The sequence below is a fragment of the Dermacentor silvarum genome, chromosome 5 (assembly GCF_013339745.2).
Source record: "Dermacentor silvarum isolate Dsil-2018 chromosome 5, BIME_Dsil_1.4, whole genome shotgun sequence".
Taxonomy (NCBI): domain Eukaryota; kingdom Metazoa; phylum Arthropoda; class Arachnida; order Ixodida; family Ixodidae; genus Dermacentor; species Dermacentor silvarum.
The window spans coordinates 13898042-13915655 of record NC_051158.1 but is presented as its reverse complement, the minus strand read 5'-3'; the positions used below and the strand labels follow the sequence as shown (position 1 = coordinate 13915655).

Here is a 17614-nt window from a genome sequence, read left to right as displayed (position 1 = left end):
TGACATTGCTGAGTTAAGCAAGTTCGTGCTTTCGAAATGCTTACTTAAAAAAAAAAAAGCATAGGAAACATCAAGTAAGGCTAAGTCGCTGCCTAACAGCAAATTCTTGCAACGCTGGAGAATAAAAAGGCGTAGTTAATATACAGATTTTCTACTGGGTGGAGAATTGGGCGAGTTTGTGCATCAATGCGCAAAAAATAGGCCGCGGAGTAAGGACATGTCGTTGTGGCCTTGACACATGCCTGGTGAGTGATCGGATTTTTCTTTTTCTTTTTTTTTTTTTTTTTTTTTTGGGGGGGGGGGGGGTCATGTCCTTCACTTCATGCATATCCAAAGTCAAGATGGGGGCCGACCGGTGGAAGCACACTGTGGGATTGAAGTTGTATGAACAGGGATAAAGTGCCTCAGGACGACGTTTCGATAGGTGTACATATCTTGGGAGTGTTAGTTTTACCGGGTTACTAGGATGACGTCACATGGTGTCGCTGTCGGTGGCGGCTGCCTGCAAAGGAAGAAACAAACAGCCGCCACCGACAGCGACACCACTAGACGTCACCGTATTAAGCCGTTAAAAGTAACACGACAAGGATGACAAGGCCCCCTGTGCCAAAGTTACGTCCACCTATCGAAACGTCGGCGCCTGAGGCACCTTAACCCTATTTAGACAACTTTTATCCCACCGTCATCTAATGTCTGGATATATACATTTATTTTTTTGCCCACGTGTGCGTGTGCCCGCGCACAGGAGTGTCCTTCTTTATTGTTTCATGTAGTGTTCCTGTATATGCCGGGACAGTAATCTGAAGCCCACTTCATAAAATGTAAAACCACGCTGCGCATGTAATTTCTAAAGCGATAGAGAGATCAATTTTTACTGAAAAACGGCTATTTGTCAGAGCCGACGAGCGGTGCCAGCACGGCGCAAATTCAAACTGATCCCCAACTAGAGTTATAGAATATTTTGTTACACAGACTAGTAACGTTGGCCACAACCCACAGAATTCAAAACTTGCCGCGCGTTCCTTCGACCGGCGCTGCAAGCCGCCCTCCGCTTATCCTCCACCCACGGCCCACCCGCCGCCGCTCGTTCTTGCAACTAGCGCCAGATGGCGCGATGTGTCCGGTGTCGCTGCGCCCTCTCTTATCAGACCGCAGAAACTTCGTGCGCGCGCCGCCTCCCTGGCTGACGCTGCTCGCGGGGCTCAAGCGCTCGCTCGGGTCGCGCGGATTTGTCCCCGCGTCATTCCCCGTAAAGCATTTCGTTCAAGACGAACGAAGCTTAACCAAGACAGAGACGCAGACGCGTGCCGCTAACCTTAGCACGTCATTCTCACTCCAATCGGTCGCCTAGGAAACGCGACTCTATAATGGAGGTTAACTGGCGACAACTGCAGACCAGCATCATCGACGAGGTGAAGAAGTACCCGTGCCTCTACGATTCCAACTACATCAGCCGATGGAATGCGCGGAGACGAGGACCGTATTGGGAGGCCGTCGCAGAAGCCATTGACGTAGCAGGTGAGACCGAGTTTTTTTAATGCCGCAGCCCGTTCGGCGTCCGTAGCGTGGGTGCGGGCGGCAGCCAGGTCAACCGCCGTAAACAAGGAGAGCGATTGACCCCCGAGATACCCGCTCCGTAACTTGCCATCTCGGAGGCTTCAAACTAAAAGACGGGGGTGCGTTATTGCTGTCGGTCGCGAGGGCGCGCGGTAGAGCCGGTTGTTTACGGCATGCGGAAATTTCAAATCTCGCATGCTGCTACTCGTTGAGGGGGCCGATGTAGCAGCATACGAGGCGAGCTGGAGCGAGTGTCAAAACGTCGCAATGTCCCGATCCCACGTGACCATGTGTGATGACGTCACGAGAAAGTATCCTCCTGGGAAACGAAACCGAAACTGACTGTAGAAAAGCTATTATATGAAACTGCTTACGGCACTCGGAACCTTGTCACTATCTTTCTTTTCTAGGGTTTAGAGCTGTAGCACCTTCGTTTAACGCGAAAAAATAATTAGCCGTAAATATCCTGTCTTGTACAAGTTTAAGAAAGTTAATTCTGTCCTTGAAAATGTCTTACTGCCAAACTCCCGCACGTTATTTTCCAACTGCCTTCAGCCTGCTGCACTTACGCGGACATGCTTTTCTTCCTACTTTACGAGGGTACCACACTAATTAAATTTTGAGGTTTTACGTGCCAGAACCACGACCTCATCATGAGGCACGCCGTAGTGGGGGACTCCGGATTCGCAACCTCGAACTCAGCAGAGCAACTCCACGGCCACTGGAGTACCACACCAAACCCACCGTGAAAGCACTACTGTAAGCGCGGAAAGCGTACTACTCTGTGGAGCCTGCCGGCCCTATATATTGTTGTGTTCCGGCCTACTTGAGGATTCGTCGTCTGTTACGTTCCTCCTAACCACGCACCTGGAAACAGTCTTGAAACGCATGCAGTGTCTCTTGCAGCGCCACTGATCCGTTTCTTATTTTTTCCTGCGCGTGCTCGAACCCGGGTTCTGGCAGACCTGACGGACACCGACTGTCGGCGCATCTGGAAAGGCCTGCGCGACAAGTACGTGCGCGAGATCCGGCTCGGCTGCGCGCGGAACTCCGAAGGCGCGCTCGTCACGGCGAGCTCCCAGTGGCCGCTGCTCCGGCGCCTGGACTTCCTCAGGGACCACATACGACACAGGCGCCGGTATGAAGCGTTACAATACACGCGCACGCCAATGCACCTGCGGCATGCGTGCTGTTTGTGCTAGCAATACGCGAACCGCTATACACGAGGCTCTGTTCAATGCTTCAATTCACCTATAACCCCTTCAGCTGAGGTCCACATTTAAAGACGCAACTTGTTTTCATGCGTTCGCATTAGGAGTGTCAAAGTAAAAAAAAAAAAAAATCCCAGGTGTCCTTGGTTATCGATTAAGAGAGGCGATTTAATTTTGATTTGAAGGCGAACGCCTTGCAAAGCCTACTGTAATTCACCTTAATACTCCTTAATACATCCTAATCCTCCTTAATGCACATTTCATCCACCCTAATACTCCTTAATCGACCATAATCCACCCTTGCACCTTAATCGACCTTAATCCTTTTAATGCACCTTAGTCCACCTTAATTCACCCTAATCCACCTTAATCCAATCACTAATCAATGATTAATAACCTTTGCTAATCGTTAATCATCTCTTATACACGACTCGACATGCTTTGATTTGCTTCTGGCCTTCCTTGGGTCACGTGACTTTCTGTAACTCACAACGCGACCTTGAAACATAGATATAAGGATTTCGCCTTGAAACTGTGCGTGTATGAAGTGTGCGAAGCCGGTCACGTGGTAGAGGTGTGTGTGTGTGTGTGTGTGTGTGTGTGTGTGTGTGTGTGTGTGTGTGTGTGTGTGTGTGTGTGTGTGTGTGTGTGTGTGTGTGTGTGTGCGTGCGTGCGTGCGTGCGTGCGTGCGTGCGTGCGTGCGTGCGTGCGTGCGTGCGTGCGTGCGTGCGTGCGTGCGTGCGTGCGTGCGTGCGTGCGTGCGTGCGTGCGCGCACTGACGGTCGTCTACGACGGACCACAGTCAGTTGCACATCACTCCTCGAAGAGGCAGGAATGCGTGTCGAGTGATCTCCTGAACAACACTTTGCAATGTGGCGAACGCGGTTTAAATTTTAAATCAAGGATTCGGGATCTCAAAGAGGTCCTGCGTAATGCCTAACGCATTTCTCTCGCGTTTACCGCTCAATCACCACTGAATTTTTTGCTGGTTCTGCAGAGTGGTGACCAGTGACCGAGGAAAAGCAGCATACACTGACCTTCAGGCGAACTGCACTCTCTGCATGCTCAATATACGTGCTGATTTCACTCACAATGCGCTGCGTATGGCTACAGACGACCATTTTAATTAAGTAGAATTATGGCCTCCGAGATTTGCGCGCGGCGGGAGCCGAATCTCAGAGGCCATGCGTGTATGCAACGTTTGACGAGACATTCGACGCGGCGCGTTTGCGCAGCAATGTATACGAGTAGAAAGGATAAGTTTTCTTTGCTCGTGATGCATGCATTCAATAATAAACATGCGCATATGCTTCAAGCCTGTGATGGATATTTATCCAAAAAGGGAGCATTACTGATTGTTCTGAACAATAAGTAGCTAGTTAATTACTCTCTAAGACAACTCATAAAAAAAGATTAACGATGCATCATTCTATACGCCTTGTCTTTCTTGCAGTAGAGTGTCGAGAGCCTCGAAATGAGAGAGAGAGAGAGAGAGAGAGAACAGCTTTATTTTCAACGGGCACGGGGAGGGATGGCTCTCTCCGTGGTGCGTGGAAATCTCAGTCCAGGGCCCCAACGGCGGTGGCAGCACTTTTTGGCTCTGGCCATCAGCATCGCTGATCTTCCAATGCCCCCCAACGTTAGAATGAAGTTGTCTATATTTGACCCATTTATAGACAGTCCATGATAATTCACGCCTGAGGGGGCTGAAAATAGGCTCCTCAGCCGGAAGTCTTTTATTATTTATTTATTAATAAACGTTTCTCTATATCTCTCTCGCTCTCTTTAATGTTGCAAATGCGCTACGACAGAAAAGAAAGAAGACGGAACAAAGCTTTATGGACCTTTTGATTCGCTTCAATGAAAGACGTTAGGGCAGCCCCGACTCCAGCGGACTAGACTAGCATGTTTACTCATTCATGTTTAGTCATGCTAACTTACCAAAGCTGGAACCAGCTTTGATCCCCCTCCCCCCTTCCCGCTTTGCTGAACATTGGTGTCCCCGTAGCCCCTTTGGTGTCCCGGAGGCGCCCCCATAGTGTACTAAATGATGACACCTTGTGTGCACTTGGTACTTGCGCAAATTCTCACTCCCCTTCACCGCAATACACTGTGTATGCTTCCCCGCATTACAGAGCTGTATTGCGGCGAAGCCATTATAAAACTCACATGAGATTTTTGCTTACGTTTCTGCTTCTCAGCTCTCTCTCTCTCTCCACATTTGTCCACTGTGTCGCGCAGAAAAGAGGTCCAAGAGGAGGAGCCGGACATCGCCGACAACAACGAATCCACGTCGATGGACGTCGCGGCGCCTATGTTCGGTAGGACGACGATGATTTGCAAACTAAATTGTTTGGGTACGTCCCACTGACGCACCGGCGCTGGAGATTCGGCGCGAAATGAAAAAAAAAATGTATGGCCTTTTTTTTTAGTAATCTACTTGCTGTCGTGAGGTTAATGAAAGTTTTGAGAGAATACTTCACCGGTCTAAAGCTTATTTCTGGTTCCTCGCTGATAACCAGACGGGAGGACATACTAAAAGAGGGCACCGTATATGTTGGCCGAAACTTAGATTCTTCAACATTTATACTAAAAATTATATTCTGGCGTTTTACGTGCCAGCACCGCGATCTGATTATGAGGCGCGCCACAGTGAGGGACGGATTAATTTTCACCACCTGGCGTTCTTCATTAATTAACGTGCACCCAATACACGAGCTTGTTTGGGGGGCAACGCGGCGAGGGGGAACGCGGCGGCCGCATTCCCCCATCGGAATGCGGCCGCCGCGGCAGGGGTCGAACCAGCCACCTATAGCGCAGAAGCGCAACGCCCTAGCCACTGGGCTACCGCGGTGGGCAACTTTACACCTTGGTATATACGTCGTAACCATTCTGTAACCATTAGGGTTACAGAATGGATACCAAGAGAAGGGAAGCGCAGTCGAGGTCGGCAGAAAACCAGATGGGATGATGAAGTTAGGAAATTTGCAGGCGCAAGTTGGAATACGCTAGCGCAAGACAGGGGTAATTGGAGATCGCAGGGAGAGGCCTTCGTCCTGCAGTGGACATAAAATATAGGCTGATGATGATGATGATGATGATGATGATGATGATGATGATGATGATATACGTCGCTGTTTTCTCAGTTTAGCCACGTGATCAACTACGTCACGGGCAGCGCAACTGTGGCAACCTCTCAACGCGAAGACCCTCCACTGTATTGCGAACTCGCTCAACTCCCAGCGCTAGAGAAGCGAACCAGATATGGGAGACTGAAATTCCGCTTCTTAGTAATCCGTAATCGTGTAAAAATAATCTATGATAAGTACTTTCTAATCGAAACTCACGAAGAATCAAGACACCGACACACTGTGTTCATACCCCCTCCCACAGCGCGTAATGATTTATTCAAGTACAGTTTCATGGACAACAACACATTCTATGAGTCGCTTTTGCAGTATTTGCACGAAAAAAAAAAAAAGCCTACATGCTTATATTTAATTTCATTCCGAAGTTATGCCGCGAGGCAACCCAAGTGAATAAAAAAAAAAGAAACTGTTTCTTGGGGGCCATCAATCAATGTAATTCGTTACCGGTCTCATTTGGTCATACCAGAATCGGCCAGCATATTTGCTCGGCTTTCGTATAATTATCACGTTAAGTGCCGGTTTGCCTATGTTCTCCTTCGATTTTCCCTTCGCCTGTTCTTCGATGGTTTTGATTCCTTGCTTGTGGCTTATTAGTAGTGACGTTTCTCACAAGTGCACTTCTTTTGTTTTATGCATGTTCTCCACTTTTGTTGTAATCGGTATGGGCTAACAGCGTGAATTAGTGCAGCAACATCAAACCGGTGTTGCGGGAAAACCGGTTATCCGGTTATTCGCTTCACCGGTTATTCGAATTTGAAAACCGGATAACCGGAGTGATCGGTTATTCGGTTAATAGTATCCGGATATTTGTTATTCTGTAGTTGTGCCGAAATTACATCTCTTTCTCTCTAGTATTCTTACATTTGTAGTTATTTTTGCAACCGCTCGCGCAAACCCGCTATCTGGTCTGGTTAAGTTTCTTTTCCTTTTGTTAAGCACCAAATGTTCGTGACCAAATATTCGACTATCCAGCTAACCAATTATTTAAACCGGATATTCCGAATACCCGTTTCTTGAAATCCGGATAACCGGATATAACCGGATTTTGAGGACGGGATTCACTTCCCTCCGGTTAAACCGGATATAGCCGGTTTGGCGGATATTTCCAAGCACTACTATGAATACATGAATGAAATTAGCACTGTGTGCATGTGTTCCGCAGCGTGCCCGGATGCAGCCACTGAGGACGTGGGCGCGGAGGGGCGCTTGGGTTCGCCGGTGGACTTCGAGATCGACGTGTCACAGGGGCCCAGCTACAACACGGTATGTCACTATTCATACAACGCGCGTATGGGCGTTTGGGCTGCCCATGTAAAGATGCTGCCATAAAAAAAGAAGAAAGAACGATAGGACGAATAATGATATTCGACGAAGAAACATTTCCGGTGGCAGCAACACAGACACGTCGTGCATAGTATACTAGTACCATGTATGCCCTCCGAGATGGGGCAGACCGCGCTCCCGAGCCTGACGTCGTGTTTCACGTCGGATGAAAGAACAGTGGCGAGGGAAAATTTTTTAGAGGTGAGATTTTGTTTGGCGCATGAAAGCAGAAGGGCACAGGGAGGCACACATGATGTGTCATATGTGCCTCGTGTTTACGGTTTCTCCGTGCGAATAAATAATAATAAAAAAAACACTCTCGATTGAAACGATAATTAACAAGCCCACATTGCAACCCTAAACTCTAAGAAAACTTTGCACCTTTCGGGCTTTGTTCCAAACAATTATTGCCATACATCTTGCTTTCCTTAGCGCTGCGCGCCGGGTACTTCCAGGTTACGAACGGATGCGCGTTATCAGCGTGAAAAAGCATGAGTGTCAGGAAAGTAGCGAGCGCATATTCTTCATGAAAGGAAGCAAGAGCAAGACAGATCACGATTATTGTTTGGGGACAAGATTAACCCCCCCCCCCCCCCCACCTCTCAAACACTGTAAAAGTTTTTGAGACTGGTGTTTTCAGCCCCTTCTCGTGCCCATCGCGACCAAAACGCAACCCAAACGCAACCCAGTCGAACCCGGTTACATCAAACCCAGATATAACGAATTATTATCTATAACGAACAGCAGTAAAATCCCTTGTCAAATTTTTGTGTACACATTTTATTTTTATATACCGAATTACCTATATATCGAAGTTCTTTCTGATCCCCTTCAGATTCGATATACTATATCCGGGTTCGACTGTAGTACTCGCACAGTTCTGCACGCACAAATCTCACGTGATAGAGGGACCTGTCTGAAGCCCTCTCTCTCTCTCTCATTCCCGTTTTCCCGATTCCCCCTTTTTTCTCCTCCTTCCCCAATAAAAGGATTCCGAGGAGGAAGCCGAAGCAGCCGCTCCGTCGCCCCGGGCCCCCGACGACGCCTCCGGCCGGACCGCCAGTGGGCGACCGCGAAGGCGCAAGTCGATCGCACAGCCGCGTATGACCTCGCCGGGACCGCTGGACAGCGCTCGGCGGCGCGGCGCCTACGGCCTCAGGAGGAACACCAGGGGAAAGAGGGGGAGACCGAAGGGAACGACTCCGAGAGGCCGGACGACGGCGCCGCCGACCGACGACGTCGATTGGCACCCCCGAAAACGTGGTCGACCCCCAAAGGCGACGACGCGACGACATTGGGTGGAAAGGAGCTCCTCTACCGACGAGGAGGAAGACGTCGCCAACGAGAAGGAAGACGTCACCAACGAGAAGGAAGACGTCGCCAACGAGGAGGAAGATGTCGTCGGCGAGGAGGAATACGTCGCCGGCGAGGACGAGCGACCCATCAGCGACTACGTCAAAGAAGAACGCGACAGAGAGGACACGAACAAGGCCGAGGCAGACATCGAGGCGGCGTTGTGCAGGTACGCACGAGCGCCCTCCAGTTAAAGACACGCTTCAACGAAATTTTGCGCCACGTAAGAAGACGCATTGTTTAAAAAGAAAGAAAAAATAAGTCGCAGTTTCGCCCGAAAGGCGAAACTTAATAGACAGCTATACGAAGTAAGGACGCTTTCACTCCCGCATGGAGAATACGGCACGCCGCGACGGTGTTATCGCCATTGGATTTTGTACGGAACATCACGGCGACGGCAAAAAGTCTCAGTTTCGCCCGAAAGGCGAAGTATCGATTGCGATAGCAAATTAGTAGACAGCTATACGAAGTAACAATAGTAGCTTTATCGACCGTATAAAGTCAATATCCGCTTACTAACTAAATAAACAAGCACGGTGTCACGCGAGCACAGGTAAACATGAACACATCTCACTCGATGACCGCGGAAACTCGATGTGAGAACGCTGGAGTGAGAAAGCGCGCCAGCAGCAGCGGGCAAATTGACCATCGCGCCGTCTCTCGTCTCGCTTCAACGCGACTTAAACGCCAAAAGCACAGTGCATACTTCTACCGTCACTCTGCGCATGCACTTTGTACCCATCGCAGATCGCTTTGAAGATGAGGCTCCCACGGGCGCACACTTCGCCCACATCGCAGATCGCTTTCAAGATACGCCGCCCGCGCGGCAGCTTCGTCAGCAGCAGCCGCAAGAGCAGAATGCACCCCCCCCCCCCCCACCGTCTCCGAAGGCGGCCGGAAGCGCGCGGTCTTCGTTCGCGCGCTTCCGGCCGCCTTCCTATCTCGCGTGCGCGAGATTAAGCTGCGGTTGCCGGCTCACCTTCGCACGCGTTCACTCGCACACACAGCGTACGGCGCGCGGCGACGGTTTTATCGCTATTGGACTTTATACGGAACCTCACGGCGACGGCGGTGGTTACGGCAAAAATTCGCCCGGAGTGTCCATATAATTGCTACCGCAGTAATAGCGTAGATATGGAGGAGACTCTGTTCTATATTTGACGCTTGAAATACGAGCGGTAGCGTCACGAAAAGCTAGCAAAAACAGCCGTTTTTAATATTAGAACTGAAAACAAGACAAGGGAAAAAAAAAACGCCCCCATCATTGCATGCCAGAAGTGACGCAAGACCTAGAGCGCGCGGGTCCTCGGCATGGCCTTCGAGATAAGCCGGTGCCCGCGGCTACCCACGGCGCGTGGAGAAGTCGCGGAGGTGGCATGCTGAAACTTACGTCATAACGACGACCACCAGGCACACGCGTCGTCTACTTTAGATGCTGTTTGCTGACAAGAACACTATGCAATTACCAGCCCTTCGAGTTTGCCGAGATTGCTTTAATTAGTTCGCGTACGCTATACTCATGTAAAACAAATTTAGCCAAAGTGAAATTTCGTTGCAGCTGGCCGACTGGCGGGTTATTTCGTCAGCCGGTCGATTGACCGACGAAAATATTTGATCGATTGCTAAGACCAGCAGGTCGCGGAATGGCGGATGAATCGCTCTTTTCAGGCGTTGACGACTCACTAAATAGGGATCGGTGAACTGGGCGATTCATTGTTCTATCGCCTGGTTGATGGATTTGAACACGCGACTGAGTAACTGATCTATATGACTCAATTGAAGGCCACAACGATGAGCGGCATATAGTGGAGGGCTCCTCCCGAATTTAGAGCACCTGCAAGCATTTTGTACGTGGAAATTTTCGCATTCTGCCCCTGTCGCAATGCGATCACGGCCACCGCGTGTCGAACATTGTACCTCGTGTTCAGTAGCATACGATAACGTACAGGCAGGACTCAAAAAGAGAGGAAAAAGGTCAATGACACGCTAGTTAATCATCGTTGTGCCCGGTTATATACACGACAATAAAATAATTAGAGATGAATATAAATAACTGTGGTTACAAAGAAAAAGGCAAGGGACAAGTGAAGTCTTTCAATGAAGTTCGCCACAGACTATCATGCTATAGTACTCAAGATGAATTGCTTGCTCAGATCGCAGACCGACCGCCCCGGAACGCTGTTGTTCCGGGTTTCGATCCCTAAACCAGCACCAATTTTTCTTTGACTGTTAAACTTAATTTCTGAGAAACCGGTACAGGCTTCCTGTGTATAGCTTCGTGCTCCAGTCGAGTGGATGACAATTTCTCCCTTTCACATTGACGATGAACTGTGAGCGAAATATTGTGTGTAGTCCGTGAACACACTCCAAGCAGAAAAAAGAAAAAAAAACGCGCACGTGCTCCTCAAGGGTATTTTCAACGCCTCTTCCGAGTCCTGTGGTGTTAAGAGAAAAGCGAAGCGGTTGACCCCATAGGCCACGTTGGATCGCCTCTCTCTTTCTTTCACTCCCCCATCCCCCGCCCCACGTGTAGGGTAGCAAACTGGACTAAGTCCCGTATTCAGAAATGCATCTTAACCTTAAGCTCGCGCTTCACTTGATATAAATGACGCCTGGTGTGAATGTGCCCAAGACGTTCATAACGTTTCTGTGGTGCGTTCACGACAGGCGTCATTTAAACAAAGCCAATCGTGAACTTCAAGTTAAGATGCATTTCTGAATACGAGGGTTAACCTCCCTGCCTTTCCTTCTCTCTCAGCGGGTGAAGGACACAATGGCGAAAGCCTCTATACGCGTCATTTCGTCACCGTTTCAACATTTCATCCACTGTACTATATGCAACGCACACTGTTCCCGTCGCACGCAGGTTCATCACGACCATCGTCGACAAGATGGCATCGTCGTCTTCGTCAGTGGCTGGCGGCCCGGTCGGTGCGAAATCCGTCAAGACGGAGATGCGAGTGGACGCCGGGGACAGCGACACACTGTTCTTGCTGGGACTGAGGGGCCCGATGTCGAGGCTGGACGCCAAGAGCAAGTCGCTCGTGCAGATCGACATGCTCAGGCTGCTGCAAGAGCGGATCGCCGACGCCGAAGCTCGACGACCGGACTCCGACGACGACGACGAAGAGCGAAGGGCGGCCGACAAAGCCAGTGCTGCGAACCGCTGAGCAGCCGTCCTACAAACTCTGCGCTGAATGCGCCTCATCAGCGAAAGTGAAAACCCGAACAAGAATAGAAAAAATTGACAGTCACTTTAGCATACGCCAAAGAGGTTGAAGGCGAAAGCCTGCGCGCTCAAGAGACATTCATTAAATTACTTGACATTGTCATACGAATGCGTTGTTACTTCTGATTACTAGTTTTTTTTCCGACCAAAGGTCGCTGGTTCGAGTGCCTTAATAGACGCTACCTTAATTAGCTGTGTCCTAAATAACCTCGCCCTAATTAACACCAATGGTCGTGGTTGCGATTCCCACCAAAGGTCGAGGGTCCGAGTGCTTTAATGAATCCTATATTCATTGATTGCCCCATAATTAACTTTGCCTTAACGCCAAAGTGTGTGGATTCGACTCCCGCCGAAGGGTTCGAGTGCCTGAATTAACTCTATCTTAATTAACCCGGTGACGACAGTGACCCGCGCACCATCAAAATTGTTGCGTGAGCGTTTGCATATAGGTAAGACACGATGCCGGTTCAGTGTAGTAAGTGAATTACTACACCGAGTCGTCATCGTGTACGGCTTTGCTTCGACGACACGGTTTTCGCTCAAGGACGTTGAAGGTCGACTGAACGATGAGACATATAAGGCAACAGTCACTTAAGCATCCCTATGTGATTTGAATGCGAAAGCATGAGGACTTGTCTAAGCTGTCGCCTTAAATTAAAACTTCACATTAATCCTCCTTGCTCTAATTTCTACCAACCTTCATCCACCTTAATCCAATTTTGGGAGTGGACAAGGTCCGACGCCGTGGCTGTTGACCGTGAGATTTCGCAGTGCGAGCCGCAGCAGGTCCAGCGCCGCGAACGTGACGTCATCACTTGGGCACGAGGATTTTTGGCACCATCGGATGATAACGATGGACGCCGGATTTTCCGCGTCATCGGGCATATAATGTTTTCGTGTTAAAACTAGGCCAGAACGTTGCGCTATAGGGGTGGGCAAATATTCCAAGTTTCGAATACGAACCGAATATTACACACTATAGTATTCGCATTCGAAAAGGAAGTATTCGGTATTTTCGAACATTAGAAACGAACCAAATATTTCGTAATGCCGAGTGCAAAAATCTGGTTCCTGTTTGCCGTCTGCTAAACAAAGTATCGCAAATTATCTGAAGTGAATAAACGGCAAATGTTTTCGAAGGAGTGCAGAAACAAAATGTGTAAAGTAAGCTTTGTTTCGCCGTCACTTACTGTTTTTGACACTCGAGTGGTGTAGCACATTTATCGGTTGCGCTACAACCAGTTGCGTTTTCCTTCCAACGCGCCCTTTGCATGTGTCTAAAGACACACAAGTCCATTCAGCAATTTTTGCCCTTTTTTAACAGCGGAGCTGTTTAAGCCGACCGTTAGTCCGTACAGAGCAAACAGAAAATGTGGGCCGATCCTGGCGGTTGTGCAGAAAGGGTCCAAGCGCAATGGCACATACCCCTGTGAACTAGCGAAGGTGTTTTAAGCCTAGCCCAAATACGTGGCCAATACCTTGCTATGGCCAATCGATAGCCAATCGATAATCGATCAATGATCAATAAATTCCGGAAAAGGCTGGGGATGACTTGGTAGTGCTTAGCCTAGCCCAAATACGTGACCAATACCTTGCGATAGCCAATCAATACCTAATCGATCAATAATCAATAAATTCCGGGAAATACTGGGGATGACTTGGTAGTGCTAGGTGCCGATCAGCCCCGCTGTTTGTTTAGCCTAGCGCCACTAGTGCAAGCTACGCTAATATTTTTTTTTCAACTTAAATCTTTTTTCGGCATCCATTTATTTAGCGTTTTTGGACAGCTAGTCCTACAGTAGCCATTCTGTTACTTCTGTAGAGCTTTCTGTTGCTCAATACGTGCTACATAAAGGCGTTTTTCCGAGCGTGAAAGAAGCCCTCGAATACACACAAAGAGCCTCAAGCGGCCAGTCGTGCGGCAGAATTGCGCGTATTCGCGGGCTTCTTTCATGCTCGGTAAAACACTTTTATGTAACACGTACCGAGCGACAGAAAGCTGCATCGGGAGATTCTCGTGTTGCTCTACAATTTTCTCATTGACACTTTTCATCTAATTATAATATTTGAGAAGCTGGTTAATTAAGACTAATTATGTAATTAGTCGGAATGCAAAAAAAAATGATCTGAGTATCTCCAAGCGAGGGCGAACAACATTACGTTGGTTCTGTCTAGCTAGGTGGCATATGCATATTTTTAAAGTTTGGCTTAAGTTAAATGAAACACCGTCTATGTTATGCTGGGTGCTCTGGTTTTCGTAAGATCACGGAAACTGAGCAGTGATGGGCTCACCCAGTCCTGGTAATGAATATACCCTATAAAGCGTTTCCCCGTGTATTCTTCTCATTTTCGGACCATCTCAATTATCTCATCTGAAATTAGTATGTCTTGCGCAAAGCGTACAGGACCGATTCTGGGACATGTACATCCGTCCAATGCACTTCGTACAAACTGGTGCTACGTGCTTCTCGGCGCTGCAACTGTGTTTGCTGCTTCTACTGAACAAACTGCCTCGCCGAACTTTCAGTTCCAGCAGTGCCAGTGAAACGCGCGCCGACCCACGAATGAATGTCGAAAAGCGAAACTATGTATACACCTTCGCCTTCTCGTAAGTTGTTCATGTTTCGCGCAGTCCCGAAACGGTAAACGCGTCGGGAGCGACGCCTACTCGTGCGACGCATCCACCGCAGTATGTGGTAAGAGCAGAGGTCACGTGCATGGTCGGCTCGCGAAAGTTCGCGAAAAATACTCGCCCCGTGTGTGTTTATCACTGCCATCAACACACTCCGGGGCTTTGTTATGCTAAGAAGACAAAAGAAGAAACAGAAAGGATGCTTAAATGAGCTCAATGCGAGACACTCACCCCTGGAGTCCTTGAGGTCCACGGTGGCCCCCAGGTCGAGCAGCAGTCGCATCACGGGCACCGAGCACTGCAGCGCCGCCTGGTGCAGGCTCGACATGCTGGGGAGGAAATAAGGCACGTCACATCAACAATGCTCGCGACTCAACCTCACAGACGACAGCAGAGTCCGAGACGAGCGTATACAGATATTTCGCTCAGCGGTCAGGAGGATGAGGAGGAAAAAGAAGAAAGGAAAGGCAGGGAGGTTAACCAGACGCACGTCCGGTTTGCTACCCTACACGGGGGAAAGAGTTTAAAGGGATGAAAAGAAAGAAATGAGAGGGAAGAAAGTACTCTCAGTGTGAACACGTGCGGTTGTCCAACACATCACATGCCACAAACGTACCCGTGCTGGGCCTACCGTGGACATTATTTTGTCCCAAGCTAAATGTTTCGAGCGGGAAGCGTGTCTACACTCTTAGCGCAGTAACTTTTAAGTTAACCTGTAGTTGCAAGTAACCTATAACATAAAGGTTACTCGGTTACTACCGAGGCGCATTTGTTCCCTCTTCGCCTTCTGTGAGACGATCTATTTTCTTCTTTCTCTCTTTCTTTCTTGCGCAATGCAGGAGACGTGCAGCAACACGGAGGGAAAAGAAATAGGCTTGGAGGGATCGTCACGTGGCTACTTTGAAGTGTAGCCATAAAAAACATAAGGTCCGTTCGATTTGCCTGCATCACTCTAAACCAGTTCTCGGCGGTGCACGAGAAGTTGGGAAATTGTGCAGCTCGATTTATCTGGTGCAGGCACAACGCGACACTATAAACGAACGCCGAGGTGGAGAAGCGGTGCAGGCGTTCGCCGACTAATTAATGTGCATCGAGTGCGGAAGTTCGACGGTCTTTTTAACTGCAGGTACGATCGGCTTCTGAGGCGTGAATACACCCCACACTTGAGTAGACATTCAGTATATAGACGCGCGTAAGCGGAGTTTCAACGGCGCTTGCGCCCGTGTACTGCATCGTCTGCTGCGCCGCTGCTTCGCACCTCTACGATTGCACCGAGTCGGCACTGACAGTGCAGAGGGTGCAGCAATGTCGTGAACCAGTCCTGACACCTTCCCTGCACCTTTTCAACCGAACGGCGCGGTTCAGCGGGCGCCATTGCTGGTTCACGTGGTGCAGGCGAATCGAATACACCTATAAATGAAAGGCTCGCGGAAAATAAGCCTGACACAGATAGGCAAGCGGTAATTTCTAGCCACCTAGCGCGCGGAGAGTGCGGGTGAGAGTTGGGCGTAGGGCGGTTGGCGAAGGGTCGTTAAGGCCTACCACGAACCAAACAATACCCTGAAAGGTGCGGCAACCATGTAGGGCTTATTTCCCAAGAATCAACGCGAATATGCGCACCGAAGGTACAGTGGCTCTATTGTAGCCCATTCCCAGCCCATTCCTTCGGTACGGCGCCCATTCTAGCCACTGTACCGAAGGAAAGGAGGGTCTGCGTCAGAGAAGGTTGCCTCGCCGACGCTGTAGCTGACGTCACGCTCCCTCCCAGCCAATTTCCTTCCTCCGCGTGTAGCATAAGAACCACCCAGCCCATAAACAAGTGGTCATTACCTTCGCTTGCTTCAGTTACGAGGTGCTACGTACTGCTGCTTGGGTGCGTTCCTGTAGTTCGCGAAAATACGTTTCCAGAGGTTGACTACGTGTTTCACTAAGGGCTGGCTTTTACGATGACACGTACTTGGGCGTCTTTAGACAGACGCGCGAACACGCACACACATACACACACACACACACAAACGAACAACAAAAGGGGAAATTATTTGTCGTACTTAAGGCAGCCCTTCTCTCCGCTAAACGGTGAGGCGATGCTGTTATGCCACTTTCGGGGTAACAAAACACGCCATGATACCGCGTTTCCCCGCTGAACAGACACTAGCTGAAAGTGCTCATCCGGGGCTTTCAAAAGCCAGCGGCGCCATTCGTCGCACGAAATAGCGCGGGGCTAGCACCACACGGCGCTGGTAAACAATTACGTAAGTTGAAAATGAAATACAAGTACACACGTATAGTGTGTCTCTTTGTATGGCATATAAACGACTCAAGAAAGCTTCGCTATACAAGTGCCTTGGGTCAGCCGTAATTTTCGTACGTTTACAGCAGGAGCGTCAGATTTGGGCTGGTACGTTGGTAATACGATTCATCTTTGACTTGAGCAATGCACTAAGGACATTTGTCTGCACTAAGGACCTCCGTCTTCTATGCGCTGTTTATATCAAAGATTAAGTTTAGCCTCCGCTTGAAGCAGATACCTGATCCTTGAAAACGCGTGAAGAATAATACGAGACAAGTCTCCGACGCATTGTCACGTGAAGCAGTCTGTGGCGACCTTGTTTCCTTCCTCCCCCCCCCCCCCCCTTTTTTTTTTCTTCTTTTTTTTCCGACACAGTAGCAACGGGCAACATCTTCCTCTACCCACTATGCGCCTATGACTCACCTCACAGCTTACACACCCTGCATTAATATGCAGGGTGTTTCAGCGAACACTTTCAAATTGTTTGAAGATTGCCTGTGGCAGATAGCAATATTCTAGTTCATGAGCTGGTCTACTCGAAGAGGCGGACATTACTTGCTCAACAAACTTAAACGCATAATCGACTAATTAACAAATTTAAACTTCACTAAATAAGTTATCAACTGATTACTTTATGGCCCATATTGAAATTTGCAAATTCTAGCCGTGGAGTTCGCAAGGCACTTGGAACGAATTCTCAGGATGATTCCAGTGTCGAGATATTAATTCCCGAACTTTGCGGGGAAATGCATTGGCGTTCCACTTACTTTCTTAACAAAACGTCGTTTTATGCATTGAAGCACAAAAGTAATTGGAACGCGCCAATGCATTTCTCCTCAACGATTTCACACGCCTGCACGGCCGTCGTGT

At 49.1% G+C, this 17614-nt stretch overlaps 2 protein-coding genes across 2 annotated transcripts in view; one reads left to right on the top strand and one right to left on the bottom strand.

Annotated features, from left to right (window-relative positions):
• LOC119452904 (caskin-2) overlaps positions 1-17614 on the bottom strand; it is a 341285-nt gene that overhangs the window by 241453 nt on the left and 82218 nt on the right. Inside the window, exon 3 of the mRNA XM_037714861.2 lies at positions 14686-14783. Coding sequence (XP_037570789.1) covers positions 14686-14783 — 98 coding nt within the window. The remainder of the gene's footprint in view (positions 1-14685; positions 14784-17614) is intronic.
• Positions 1188-11925, top strand: LOC119452905 (uncharacterized). Its single transcript, XM_037714862.2, has 6 exons — positions 1188-1518; positions 2521-2695; positions 5010-5089; positions 7080-7180; positions 8230-8762; positions 11460-11925. The coding sequence occupies exons 1-6, from the start codon at positions 1368-1370 to the stop codon at positions 11761-11763; spliced, it is 1344 nt and encodes a 447-aa protein (XP_037570790.1). The 5' UTR covers positions 1188-1367; the 3' UTR covers positions 11764-11925.